The sequence below is a fragment of the Dasypus novemcinctus genome, chromosome 19, assembly GCF_030445035.2.
Source record: "Dasypus novemcinctus isolate mDasNov1 chromosome 19, mDasNov1.1.hap2, whole genome shotgun sequence".
Lineage (NCBI taxonomy): Eukaryota > Metazoa > Chordata > Mammalia > Cingulata > Dasypodidae > Dasypus > Dasypus novemcinctus.
Window position 1 is genome coordinate 82,839,384 of NC_080691.1, and position 14,372 is coordinate 82,853,755.

General features: G+C 58.0%; 1 protein-coding gene across 1 annotated transcript in view; it reads left to right on the forward strand.

Annotated features, from left to right (window-relative positions):
• The first annotated feature begins 1,870 nt into the window (after positions 1–1,870).
• The window catches only part of BTBD2 (BTB domain containing 2), a 35,511-nt gene continuing 23,009 nt past the window's right edge, over positions 1,871–14,372 (forward strand). The window contains 3 exon segments of the mRNA XM_058282147.2: positions 1,871–1,943; positions 1,946–2,023; positions 2,025–2,284. Of these exon segments, the coding sequence (XP_058138130.1) occupies positions 1,875–1,943; positions 1,946–2,023; positions 2,025–2,284 (407 nt within the window). The 5' untranslated portion in view covers positions 1,871–1,874.

Consider the following 14,372-nt stretch of genomic DNA (forward strand, 5'->3'; position numbering starts at 1 on the left):
CTGGCCAACCCTGAACTCATCAGCTGCGAGCTGTCACTCTTGCCACTTCAGTGGTTGTTGTCTTAGATCTTAGTTTTCAACCAGCAGTTACTTTAGACACTGTGGCTACTAGTATCGTGGTCTGGATTTATATTTAATGCTGATAGATAAAACAAATAAGAAATGATACAAGTTTTAATCAAGATCTTCAGAGACTTCTCTGGCTCACCCAATGATAAAAGAAAAGTGTAAAATCGTAGTTGGGGTGAGGAGCTAAAAATTTAAGTGAGTTTATAGGAGTCTACAAACTTTTTCAGTTAATGGCCAGATAGTAAATATTTTCTGCCCTGCAAGCTATGTGTTCTCTGTCACAATTACTGAACACGGAAGCAGCTGGCGGTATGTGTAAATAAATGGGCGTGGCTGAGAGCCAATAAAACTTTATTTACAACAGCAGGGGGATGGCCGGATTTGGCCCACAGGCAGGCTATGATTTGCCAAGGAAGACTCTCTTAAGGAGTATTGCTAGAACTATAACGGGAATAGCAATACGGAGATAACGATTTTTAAGATCTGTCTTTTCTAGTCCATCACGGAAGGGGCCTTCAAACGGTTTTCCACCAAAAACTCACATTCAATAGCTGAAGAGGTCGCCCCAACAGCCAAACTGCAGCCCCCAGTTCTTTTTTCCACCCGAAGGGCTCCTGATAGCTGATTCCATGGTTAGGGGCAGGGAAGGTGCCATATCTGGAATATCTGTGGGCTAGCATGCAAAGACGCATCTCCAAACTCGGGGTGACATGATGATATTATCTTCTAGTCTATAACGAATATTCCACAGTGGTGTGGTGTGTTGGTGATTGTCACATGGGAATTCTACACAGGCACATGATTGTTTTGTAAATTCACAACCTCGGTAATAAAAGTATATTAAAAAAAATTCCGGGAGACACATTTAGGGGGGCCTGACCATTGACAGTTAACCAAAAGCACTTGAGTCTGTGAATAGCATGACTCCACAAAAACTCTCCAAAGAATCAGGGTTTCCTTTGTCTAGGAAGCTGATTTTATTCAAAAGGGGGGAAAAAAAAGTTCTGATTTCTGTTGTTTGTTTTCAGCACCTCTGCGCCAAAAGGGTGACATCCTCTTACCAAATTATATGTATTCATGGAGATTGCAACTCCGCAACACAAGTCTAGTGTTTGTATTAAACAAAGACCCTCCTGGTTAATTGTGGACGGTGGGTGATGGATGGGATTCATTTTTATTTTCCTATATTTTTCCATCTTTTCCAAGTTCTCTCTTTTATTTCTTTTGATGACAGAAGTCGGAGGTTTCCAGAAAACCCTTCGTAAAACTCCGAATGCCCGTAGCGCACCCCTCTAACACCTCACCTTAGCGTGGTCCTATTTTCCATCTCTTGAGAAAGAAAAATCAAAACTCGGCACCCCCCTCCCACACCCCGCCTCGCCTCGTCATCCTGCGCCCCATCTTCTTGGCATTTGGTCACGGCTGCCCTTGGAGGCTCCGGCTGGGGTGAGCGGATTCCGGGGTTCAAAGGCCAGGTCGCCCCCTCCCCGTCCATCAGCAGCCCGCCGGGCCTCGCTTGGCCGCCCCTGTACCACGGGGGCCCCCCGCACCGGAGGAGCAAGGCACCCGGGGCTGGGGTCGGGGGTTCGGAGGCCGGGATCCCGGGACTAAGCCACGGGAGAGTAGGATCCGGGGTCCAGGAGCCGAGACTGCGGGGTCCGGGGCCCCGCCCCCTGCCAGGCCCCCGCCCCACCCAGGCCCCGCCCCCAAGTCCTGGCCAGGCCCCGCCCCGCGAGCCCCGCCCCCGCCAGGCCCCGCCCCGCGAGCCCCCCCGCCAGGCCCCGCCCCGCGGCCGCAGCGACAAGATGGCGGCGGGTGGGAGCGGCGGGCGCGCGTCGTGCCCGCCGGGGGTCGCGGGCCCGGGCGCGGGGGGGCGGCGCGGGGCCCCAGCGCCAACGCGGCCGCCCCGGCCCCCGGCAACGCGGCCGCCGCCGCCGCCGCCGCCGCCGCCGCCCCCGGCCCCGCCGCCCCCCGGCGCGCCGCCCCCCGGGCCGGGCCCCGGGCCGAGCGCGCAGGCCGCGGCGGGCGGCGGGGAGCGGGCGGCCGAGGAGGCGGCGGGGCCGGGGGCGCTGCTGCGCGAGCCCGCCTACAACTGGCAGGCCACCAAGCCCACGGTCAAGGAGCGCTTCGCCTTCCTCTTCAACAACGACGTGCTCTGCGACGTGCACTTCCTCGTGGGCAAGGGCCTCGGCGCGCAGCGCGTGCCCGCGCACAGGTGGGCCGCCCCCGCCCCGCCCCGCACGGGGCCCCCGCACCCAGGACCCCCGCCCTGCACGGGGCCCCAGACCCCGCGTCCCGCACCCAGGACCCGCGCCCTGCACGGGGCCCCAGACCCCGCGTCCCGCACCCAGGACCCCCGCCCTGCACGGGGCCCCAGACCCCGCGTCCCGCACCCAGGACCCCCCGCCCTGCACGGGGCCCCAGACCCCGCGTCCCGCACCCAGGACCCGCGCCCTGCACGGGGCCCCCAGACCCCGCGTCCCGCACCCAGGACCCCCGCCCTGCACGGGGCCCCAGACCCCGCGTCCCGCACCCAGGACCCCCGCCCTGCATGGGGCCCCAGACCCCGCGTCCCGCACCCAGGACCCGCGCCCTGCATGGGGCCCCAGACCCTGCGTCCCGCCGTGCACGGGAACCCTACACGCTCGGACCGGGGGACCCTCGCCCAGCCCGGAACCCCCAGACCCATCCCTCCTGGGCCCCTTGGCTCCGCCCAGAGACCCTGGGTCCCCGCCACTCTCCTTCCAGTTCCTCCTCCCGAGACCCTCGCCCCAGATCTCCCATGACGCCTTCTACCCCGCCCCCCAAGAGGCTCTCGCCCCAGCGACCCCCGGAAACCCCAGCACGGGCCCCTGCAGAGACTCCCGGAATCCACGACCCCACCTCCTTACCAGACCCTGGTGACACTCCTCGGCTGGAGTGACCCTCGCCCCCCCAGCCCGCGACCCCGTCTGCTCTTTCTCCTGTATCTTCTTCACCCCTCACCCTCCTCCGTCGGCCCCTCCCCCCCCCCCCCCCCCCCCCCCCCCCCGGCCTCCTGGGTCCTGGCACCCAATCCTCCACCCATTTGCTGCTGACTCACCTTGCCCCCCTGCCCCCAGCTTGCCCTGACGGGGGTCCCTTCCTCCAAGGCCTCCCCTTCCTGCGCCCTGCTTGTGCCCAGCCCCCAGCCTCCTTTCTGGAAGGAGAGGTTGGGCTAGAACCCTCCCCTGCAGAGTCGGGGTGCAACCTCCCAGGTTCCTGCGGTGGGAATGGGGTGGTGTCGCCGCTCCGTGCCGTGTGGGTCCCTCTGACCCCACTCCCCACCAGCTCTAGGGGCCCCGGACTGTGGGGGCTGCCCCCTGGGATGGCCCCCCAAGCTGCTGTGTCCCCTGCTGGCTCCTGAGTTGGGGCCCTTGAGACCCCCTGTTCCGGCTCGTGTTTGGCTGTTAATGCACAATGGGGACCCCCCTCGGGCTTCCGTGGCGAGGTCCCCGGGGCTCCCAGCCTGTCCCCTCCCCAGCCTCACCCCTGCCCTTTCCTCCTCTGGCCAAAGGGGCCCGGCCCCTGCGCTGCCCCCCAGGCTCGGAGCAGGGGTCCTGGGCCGGGCGCACCCCGGCCTGCTCGCCGGGCTCCTGCGTGCCGCCTGGCACCGTTGCATCTTGGAGATGCCCCCTCTCGCCACCGGTCCCCCTGGAATGTGCCGGAATGAGTGAAGCCCAGTTGGCGGCCCCTGTCCCCTCCTGCCCTGTCCCACTTTGAGGTGGGACCTCAGGGCCCTTGTGGGAGGGCAGGGAGGGGGCCTCACCCTGGCCCCGGGGCATGTGCCGATGGCTTGGTGGCAGAGCGGGGCGCTAAAGGGGGGCCCAAGGACCCCGGGTGCGTAGGCCTGGCTGGAAGGCGCAGGGCATGTGGGAGCCACAGCAAGGCCAGAGCCGAGGTGCGAGGGGGGCGAGGGCTGTGGAGGGAGGCACTGAGGGGCCCACGAGGGAGGGCGGTGAGGACGGCAAGGGGGTGGGAGAGCGGGGGGTTGCGGCAGCAGCAGGGCCGGTGGGGGTGTAAGCGCTCACGGGGACCCGTTGCTTTGGGGGTGCCCGGTCCGCCCGGCAGGGTGGGGTGAAGTGTGGGCATTGGGGTCCAGGGAGCGGAGCTGCTCTGGGGTTCATGGCGTGGGGGGCTTCGCGAACTGGGGGGCCGCAGCCCAGGGGGGCGCGTGCTGTGGGAGGCTGAGGGCCAGTTCTAAGAAACGCCGGCGAGGGGCTGCCGGAGAGAGGGGTCCCCGGGCAGAGGGTGCTGGTGTGCCGGGAGGGGCACAGAGAGGGGCTCCGGGCGGGGCTTCCTGGGCCGTGGGGGCCGCCCGCCAAGGCCGTGGCCCTGGAGCAGGCGAGGGGCACGGGCGGGTCTGCGGTTGAGGAGGGGGTGGCGCTGCGGTCCCCTCCGCCCACGGCGGGGGGCTTGGCCCCGCAGCGCTCTGTCCTCTCTGTCGCCCACGCCCCAGGGGTGTCCAGGCCACCCGAGGGTGAGCTTCTTGCCCCTGGCCAGTGCTGCCGCGCCCGGGGCTCCTGGAGGGAGGGCTCACGTCGCCCACTCCTGACGCCTCCCCTGTGGTGGCTGTGGGTGCTCGTCCGGGAGCCCCCCGCGTGGCCTGGGCGGCAGCTCTCGCCCTGGGGGTGGGGCCGGCCGCCTCGGTTGGGGGTGACAGCACCGGGGCCTCAGGGCCGGCTGGGGCGGCCAGGACATGCCCTGGAGCAGGGCCGCACCGGAGGGAGCCCCTCTCTACTGTCACCCTGCTGCCTGGGGGCGCCGGGCAGCCCTGTGGGAGAGGGGCAGGGTGCGTGTCCCGGTGAAGGGCAGGGAGGGGAGCCAAGGGGCTTCCGGGCCACACCTGGCCAGGGCTCGGGGTCCAGGTGGGCGTTGCCCACGCTGCCAAGAGAGTGTCGGGTGGGCCGAGAGGGGCCCCGGCACCCTGTAGAGTGGAGCCAACGGTGCCCCCCAACGGAGGGACCTGGTTTGGAAAAAGAGCCTTTGCAGATGTAATCAATTGAAGGTTCTTTAAAAAATATATATATTATCGTGGTAAAATACACAAATCATAAAAATCATTGTTAATGCTTCTTAAGGGGACGGTTCTGTGACGATGACAAGGCTGTGTAACCTTCCGCTCCGCCTGTTTCCAGAACATTTCGTTCGAAACTACGGCTCACGCCACCAGCAGTGACCCGCTCCTCCCGTCCATCCTGAGCCGTGGCCCTGGGCGTGCTGGCCCCTGGGGCTCGTCTCAGCGCCGCGCCTTCGGGCTCATCCACTTTAGCGTGGACCAGCGCTTCCCCTCTTCACGGCTGGAGAGTGGTCCGCGGTCTGGACGGGCCACGCTCTGTTTCTCCACTCGTGGGTTGGAGGGCACCTGCCTGGCACCCGCCCCTTGCTGTCGTGCCTAACGCCGCGATGGACATGGGGCGCGGATGGCTGCCGGCGTCCCTGCTTGCAGGTCCGCGGGGCGGGTCCCGTGCTAATTCCAGTCTTAGCTTTTGGAGGAGGTGCCCAGGGTTTCCACAGCGGCTCCACCGCCCTGCCTCCCAGCCGCCCAGCGGAGTGGCCACTCGCCACCTCCTCGCCAGCATGCGTTATTTTCTTTCATTGTCGCCGTCCTTCCGGGCGAGAGGCGGCAGCTCGCCGTGGTTCTGGTTTGGGCGTGCGTTTCCCTGCCGGCTAGTGCGTTTGAGCATCGTTCCTTGTGCTGTTTGGCATTTGTCTGTCTTGGTTGGAGAAACGTCTAGCAGGTCTCCCGCCCTTTTTTACTTGGGTTGTTGGTCTTTTTGCTGTTGAGTTGTAGGAGTTCTTTATGTATGCTGGGTATTAGACCCTTATCACATGCTTGGTTTCCAGATGTTTCCTCCTTTAGATTGTCTTTTCATTTTCTTTCTAATGTTCTATTTTGTTTTTTGTTGTTGTTGTTTTTATATTTTTTTATTTATTTCTCTCTCCTTACCCCCCAGTTGTCTGCTCTCTGTGTCTGTTCGCTGTGTGTTCTTCTGTGACCACTTCTATCCTTATCAGCGGCACCGGGAATCTGTGTTTCTTTATGTTGCGTCATCTTGTTGTGTCAGCTCTCCATGTGTGCAGCGCCATTCCTGGGCAGGCTGCACTTTCTTTTGCGCTGGGCGGCTCTCCTTACGGGGCGCACTCCTTGGGCCTGGGGCTCCCCTACATGGGGGACACCCCCGCGTGGCAGGGCACTCCTTGCGCGCATCAGCACTGCGCATGGGCCAGCTCCACACGGGTCAAGGAGGCCCGGGGTTTGAACCGTGGACCTCCCATGTGGTAGACGGATGCCCTAACCACTGGGCCAAGTCCACTTCCCTTAATGTTTTATTTTGAAGTACTTCTGAACTTAAAGGACAGTTACCAAAAAAGTGAAAGCCCCACACCGACGATACCAGCCTGCACGTGCCTCCACCGGATTCCCAGGTCCCCGGTTGCCGCATGGCGCCTCCTTTGCGCGCCGTTCCCCCCCCACCCGGGGTCCTTCTGCCTCCTTCCACCGGGGCGTGCCTGAGCACGCGGGCGCAGGTGCGCACGTCCCGCCTCTTGAGCCCTCAGTGCTGCCGCGTCCGTTTCCAGAGCCCGAGGGTCGCGTACGAGACTGAGGGCAGAGGCCGCGTTCAGGCGCTTCAGCCCGGCTCAAAGCCGCCATCCCCCACACGGGGTTGAATCGTGCCCCCCGCGACAGGAACGTTCAGGCCACCCCCTGGCCCTGTGGACGGGTCCCCTTCCGTGAGCAGGAGCCTCGAAAGTGGTGGTCAATGCAGGGGGACCTTCGGCCACTACGGCTGAAGGAATCGGACCGGCGGGAGAAGCTGGTGGGGGGCGCAGCCGGAGCCGGAAGAGCGAGGAGGAGACGCGCCGTGCACCCTTCTGCGCAGTGGAGAAGCCACACACCCGGGGCGCCGGCAGCCCCGGAACACACCGCCTTCAGGGCGAAGCGGGCCCGGCCGACGTCGCGTCGTGGCGCTCCAGCGCAGCCGTGACCAGCCAGTCCCCGCCGTCGAGGCCGACCGTCGTACGGGGTTTGTTTTCTGTAGTTGAAGAGCTGGGAGCCCAGGGAGGGCTCGGTACCAGGGTGCCGTGAGGACAGATGCCCACAACCGTGGAAATGACCCCGGACTTGGGCGACGGGGGAGCGGGAGGGGCGGGGAGGCGCCTAGAGGAGGCCTGGCCGCCTGGAAGAGGCTGTTGGTAGAAATCTGGGCACCCAAGGACCCCCCGAGGCCTCGGGGATGTGGTGAGCGTGTGGCTGGAAGTCGGGCCGAGGCCACCCCGTCCCCGGCGGCAGGGACCCTGGTGGGGCAAGGCCTGCTCTGGGCAGAGGGTGGGCGTGAGGCAGCGAGCCTGGGCCCGCAGCCGAGAGATCCCCACTGAGGGGGCAGCGCCCGCGGCCTCCTCGCAGCCCAGCGTGGAGCGTGAGCAGAAGGCGCGCGCCGGGGCCTGGACTCCTGGGCACAGAGCCCCGGAAACGGTTTGGAAAGTCTGGGCCTGTCCCGAGGGCGCGCCCTGAGGCCGGGCCGGAGCGGCGCCGCCAGGGCGGGACAGCGAGTCCCCGGAGCCGCTCCAGGGGAGCTTTCACTGGACGTGGGCCCAGCCGGCCCTTTCAGCGGACGGCAGGACTGGAAGCACAGGCGCGCGGGAAGGGTCTGGAAGCTTCCGTGGGATGGCTCGGACTCCTGAACTGCACGCAGAGCTGACCAGGTTTCTCCGAAGTTTGTGTGACGGAGCCACGGCCACCTGGACCAAAGGGGACGGTGAGGGTCGAAGGACGATGGCAGGGGCAGGGCCGTGGACGCCGAGGCCCGCGCCACCCACCTGTGGGAAGGGCGGGTTCTGGCCCCAGTGCTCGGGAGAGCGCGGCCGCTGCGCGGGGCCTGGAGGGGAGGAGCGGCCGGGGGTCGTGGGCGACTCCGTGCTCAGGAGCGGTGGAGCTGGCCCGCTGGCCTCGCCTGCGCGCCCGGGAGCCGGGTCCTCAGCGCCGCCTCGGGGGCCTGTCCCGCGCCCCGCTTTCTAGACTTGCAGACCCGCTCGGAGATTTCGCCCCGGGAAGGCCCGTTGCCACGGCTGGCTTTGACGACGCTGTGGATGTAGCGTGTTCCGGAACGGCTGAAGGCCTCTGGATGTCGTGATGGATGGGTGTACCCCGCACGTGGGGAGACCGTCTTTTGGAGGCGCAGGGGCTGCATTGTGGGGATTGAGTGGCACCCCCCACAAGAGGCACGTTCGCGTCCCCAGCCCTGACCCTTGGGTGAGAGCGCACTGTAAACGGGCTTTTTTTTTTTTAAGATTTATTTCTCTCCCTTTGCTCCCTCCCCCACCATCTGCTCCCTGTGTCCCTTCGCTGTGTGTTCTTCTGTGTCCACGTGTGTTCTTGTCAGCGGCATCAGGAATCTGTGTCTCTCTCTGTTGCGTCATTTTGCTGCATCAGCTCTCCAGGTATGTGGCGCCACTCCTGGGTGGGCTGCACTTTCCTTCACGCTGGGCGGCTCTCCTTACGGGGCGCACTCCTTGCGCATGGGGCTCCCTTACGCGGGGGCGCCCCTGCGTGGCACGGCACTCCTTGCGCGCATCGGCACTGTGCGTGGGCCAGCTCCACACGGGTCAAGGAGGCCCGGGGTTTGAACCCTGGACCTCCCACATGATAGGCAGATGCTCTATCCGTTGAGCCAAATCTGCTTCCCTGAACGGGCTTTGAGGGGGTCGGTTATGGGGCCCACACCAGAGGAGGCTCAAGTCCCTGTCAGCGAAGGCAGCTGGGCACAGAGGCCATGGGGCAGCCAGACGCTGGCAGTCGGCGGGCCCAGGATATTCTAGCTCTTCCTTTTAAGTGGAATCCTACAGCACCTGCCATTTGTGCCTGGCTTTTCTCACTCAGCATGATGGGTTCAAGATGCGTGCACGCAATTGCAAGTATCAGACCTTCATTGCTTTTTAAAAAGAGTCCAGATGCAGGTATTAGAGCCTATTAAGTCATATTTATTACCTGTATCATCCCGTGTTTGTTTTTAATGGTTTTGTGGGCTTTTATTTTGATAACAGTTAGAACCTAAAATGCCCAACTTTAGCCACTTTCAAATTCCATTCACAGTGTTGTGCTCCCATCTCCACCCCTTAGCAGAACGCCCGTCACCCTGTGTGGAAACTCCGACCCTCAACCCCCGTTCCCAGCCCAACCCCAGCCCTGGTGGCTTCCGTCCTGGTCTCTGACTCCGTGAATTTGTTTCTCCTAATTATTTTTTTATCAGGAAGATCCTACAGCATCTGCCCTTTCGTGTCTGGTTTGTGTCACTCAGCACGATGTCTTTGGGGCTCGTCCACGTGGTAGCGTGAATTGGAACTTTGTTCCTTCGTGCGGCAGGAGAAGCTCCTGTCATTCGGGTGTGCGCGGCTTGTCTCTCGGCTCACCTGTTCGGTGCTTGGGTGTTCCCACCTTCTGACTTGGGACTATCGCTCGGTGAACGTTGGTGTGCAGGTGTCTCCGTGAGCCCCTGCCTTCAGCCCTGGGGTCTGTACCTGGAGGTGAGATCGTCAGGTCATACGGTAATTCTATATTTAACTTTTTGAGGAACCGCCAAACTTGTTTTTCCATAGTGGCCACACCTTTTGACATTCCTACCAAGAAGGTACAAGGATTCCTATTTCCCCACATCCTCTCCAGCACTGTTTTCTGTATTTTTTAAAAAGATTTATTTTTTTCTCCTCCCTCTTCCCCACTCTGTTATGTTTTTGCTGTCTGTTTCCCATTCACTCTGTGGTCTTCTGTATCTATTTCTCTGTCTGTCCTCTCTTCTCGTCTTTGTCCTCTAAGATACACCGGGATTTGATCCTGGGGACCTCTGATGTGGAGAGAGGCTCCCTGTCAATCACGCCGCCTCAGTTCCTCATTCTCTTGTGCTCCACCTTGACTCCCCTTCGTCTCTCTTTTGTTGCGTCGTCATCCTGCTGCTGACTCACTTGCACGGACACTTGGCTCAGTGTGTGGGCCCTGGCTCACCACGCGGGCACTGGCTCACCGCACAGGCCCGCTTTCTCTTCTTTTTCACCAGGAGGCCCCAGGATCGAACCCGGGTCCTCCCATATGGTAGGCAGAGGCCTTATCACTTGAGCCATATCCGCTTCCCTATGTTCTGTATTTTTAATAACAATCTCTCTGGTTGGTGTGAAATGGTTCTTCATTTACATTTCTCCTAATGGCTGGTGACGTTGCGCATCTTTTCATGTGCTTATTGGCCATTTGGTGTATCTTTTTTTGGAGAAATGTCTATTCAAGTCCTTGGCCCATTTTTAAATTGGCTGTTTGTCTTTTTCTTGTTGAGTTTCAGGGATTCTTTAAATACTCTGGATATTAAACTCTCATCACATAGATGGTTTCCAAATACGTTCTCCCATCCTTTTCACTTTTTCCCTGATGTCCTTTGTACCAAAGTTTCTAATTTTGACAAAATCCCATTTATCTGTTTTTTCAGTGTAAAGTCTGAGGCTCCATTGCCTGCCACAGGGCCCTGAAGATACTTCTCTGCGTTTTCTTGTAGGAGTTTTGTTATTGTTTTAGCTCTCGTATTTAGGTCTTCATTCTACCGTGAGTTAACTTTTACATGTGGCGTGAGGTAGGGGTCGATCTTCATGCTTTGGCATGTGGGGATCTCGTTCTTCCAGCACCGTCTGTTGGAGGCACTGCTTGTCACCATAGGGCTGGGGCCAACTTCTGTGCCATTTCTATACTTTGTAGTTAGTTTTGAAATTGGGAAGCGTGAGTCCTCCAGCTTGGTTCTTCTTTTTCTAGTATTTTGACTATTCAGGGTCCCATGTTCTTCCATGTAAATTTTTAGGATTTATTATTTATTTCTCCCCACACACCCCCACCCCCATTGTTGAGCTCAGTCTCCTCTCTGTGTCTGCTCGTCGTCTTTTTAGGAGGCACAGGGAACTGAACCCAGGACCTCTGCTGTGGGAGGGAGGCACCTAATCACTTGAGCCACCTCTGCTCCTTGCTTTGTTGTGTCTCTCATTGTGTTTTTCTCCTTGTGTCTCTTGTTGCATCATCTTCTTACACAACTCACTGCGCCAGCTTGCTGTCTTGCTCATTTTCTTTAGGAGGCATTGGAAACCAAACCCACCACCTCTCATGCGGTAGGTGGGAGCTCAATTGCTTGAGCCACATCTGCTTCCCCCATATGAATTTGATGGTTACCTTTTCCATTTCTGTAAAGAAGGCCACTGGAATTTTGACTGGTATTGTGTTAGCTTTTTAAATTGCTTTAAGTAGTATTGACATCTTCATTAGAGTAAGTCTTCCAGTCCATTGAGCATGGAATTTCTTTCCATTTATTTGGGTCTTCTTTTATTTCTCTTAGTAATGATTTTTAGTTTGTAATTGTATTATGTACAAGTCATTTATAATCTTGTTTAAATTTATTCCTGGGTATTTTTTCTTTTAGATGCTGTTGTCAATGGAATTGTTTTCTTGATTTCCTTTTCAGGTTTTTCCTTAACAATATCTTGAAAAACCACAGATCTTTGTGTGTTCATCTTGGACCCTCCATTTTGCTGGAATTCCTTTATTTAGGAGTGTGTTGTTTAGCCTCCAGATATTTGCAAAATTTTCTCTTTTCCACCTATTACTGATTTCAAGCTTCATTCCATTATGATCAGAGAAGGTGCTTTGTATAATTTCAGTCTTTTGTATTTATTGAGACCTGTTTTGTGACCTAACTTAATCTGTCCTGGAGAAAAATACATGAGCACTTGAAGAAGAATGTATAACTTACTGACTTGGGGTACAGCATTCTCTAAATATCTGTCAGGTCCAGCTTGTTTATCATATTGTTCAAGTTCTGTGTCTCCTTGTTGATCTTCTTTCTGGTTCTGTTGATAGGAGTGGTGTGTTGAAGTTTCCAACTATTATCATGGGAATGTCTATTTCTCCTTTCAGTTTTCCCAGAGGTTGTCTTATGTATTTTGGGGCACCCTGGTTAGTGCATAGATATTTATGACTGTTCCTCCTTCCTAGTGTATTGTCCCTTTCATTAATATATAATGGTCTTTTGCATCTCATCTCTTTTTTGCATTTCAAGTCTGTCTTGTCCAATATTAGTATAGCCACTCCTGATCTCTTTTGGTTACTGTTGTGTGAAATATCTTTTTCTAGCCTTTCGCTATCAGCCTATTTATAACCTTGGGTATAAGGTGAATCTCCTGCACGCAGCATTTGGACGGCATATATTTTTTTAATCCATTCTGTCAGTCTGTGCCTTTTGCTTGGGAATTTGATCCATTGACATTCATTGTTATTACTATAAAGACATTACTTCAACCATTTTGTCTTTTGGGTTTCATATGTCATACCTTGTTTTTGTCTGTCTTTTACCCTTTTGGTTACCCTTTCTGCTAGTTTTTACCTCTACCCTCTCCTCCAAGCCTCAGGTGCTTCCTGCAGAGCTGGACTCTTGTTTACATACTCTCTTAGTTTCTGTTTATCTGTGAATATTTTAAACTCACCTTCATATCTGAAGGACAGTTTTTCTGGATAAAGAATTCTTGGCTGGTGGTTTTTCTCTTTCAGGAATCATACCACTGTCTTCTCGCCTCCGTGGTTTCTGAAGAGAACCCCACACTAAGTCTTACTGGGTGTCCCTTGTATGTGATGGTTTGCTTCTCCCTTGCTGCTCTCAGAATTTTCTCTTTATCTTGGCATTTAACATATGAATATTATGTGTTGTGGAATTGTTCTATTTGGATTTATTCTAATGGGAGTACACTGTACCTCTTGGACATGTATATGCATGTCTTTCATGAGAACTGGGAATTTTTTGGCCATTATTTCCTCAAATACTCTCTCTGTCCCTTTCCCCTTCTCTCCTTCTGGAATTCCCATGACAGGTATTTTGTTGCACTTCGTGCTTTCATTCAACTCCCTGAGGCCCTACTCAGTCTTCCCCATTCTTTTCTCTCTCTGTTCTCTCTTCAATTTCTGCTGTTGTCTTCTGCTTTGCTGATTCTTTCTTCCATGGTTTCAAATCTGTTGTATGCCTCTAACTTTTTTTTTTTTAAGGAGGTCCCGGGATTGGACCCAGGACCTCATACCTGGGAAGCAGGCGCTCAACCACTTGAGCTGCACCTGCTCTAGCATATTTTTAATCTCACTGTTGTGTCTTTCATTCCCGTAAGCTCTGCTCTATTTTTGTTCAAGCTTTCAGTCTTCTTTGTGTTCCTCCAGTGCCTTCTTAAAGTCTTTTACCTCTTTAGCCATGTGTCCTTCACCTCCATGATTTGATTCAGGAGATTTGTAGGGACATCACCGGTTAGCTGTGTCACGTCCTGTGCTTCGTCTGGAGCTTTGCCTGAGTCGTATCTTCCTTGTTCTCTGTGTGGCTTGTAGTTTTTGCTGATGTCTGGGCATCTATTCTGATGAGGCGTTTACTCTGATGCTCAGTTTCTCTCGCCTGGGGATTTACTGTAAAGCAGCTGGGTGCTACCGCTGTTCTTTGACTCTTGGTTCACCTTGTTCTAGATCTTTAAGATTTCCCATGGTCAGCTGCTCCAACCAGGGCTCAGGACCCATTAATGGGGTACAAACCAGTTCCCAGGGGCCTTGGGGAGGGGGGCAGTGAAGGCTCCGGATTGCAGTACTCATTTGTTCTTTCCTCTTCTGCGTGCGCCTTCCTGCTCTGCCGGCAGGTGGCGCTCTCTGGCAGCCCCCTCAGCTCAGGCTGGGGGTCGCATTCACCGTGTCGCCGACGGGGCGGGGGTGCAGAGGCAGCGTCCTCAAGTGGGCCCAGCCTGGCCAGCCGACGCCCCCCGGCCGGCCGCGCCCTCCCGCCTCAGCCGCCCATCCAGGGCAGCAGGGAGGGCGCGGGGTCCCTTGAGCCCCCCGCCGGCTCTCGGGGCAAACCAGGCGGCGCCCCACCCGGCCTGGAAGCCCGCGACCCTGGGCGCAGCAGACCAGGGCCGCCGGCCGGGCCCGGGTTCGCCGCGGGCTGCGTGCCTCCGCCTCCCCTCTCTCGGGGAAGAGGACCCCGCAGCCCCCTCAGCCGGTAGCCACCTGCCGGGGCTGCACCCGCCGCGTGCTCCGAGTGGGGGGGCGCCTGCAGCCGCGCCCACGGGCTCTCCCGCCAGCTGGCCCTCTCCCCGCCCGCGCTCTTCTCGGCGGCGTCCTCGGCCTCGTCCGCCAGGGCGTCTGCCGTCCTCTCGCTGGGGAGAGGCGAGCCCCTGCCTCCAATCCCCCGCCTTCCCAGAAGCCCGCCCTGAATTCATGTCTTCGCTCTCGTAGCTGTCCTCTA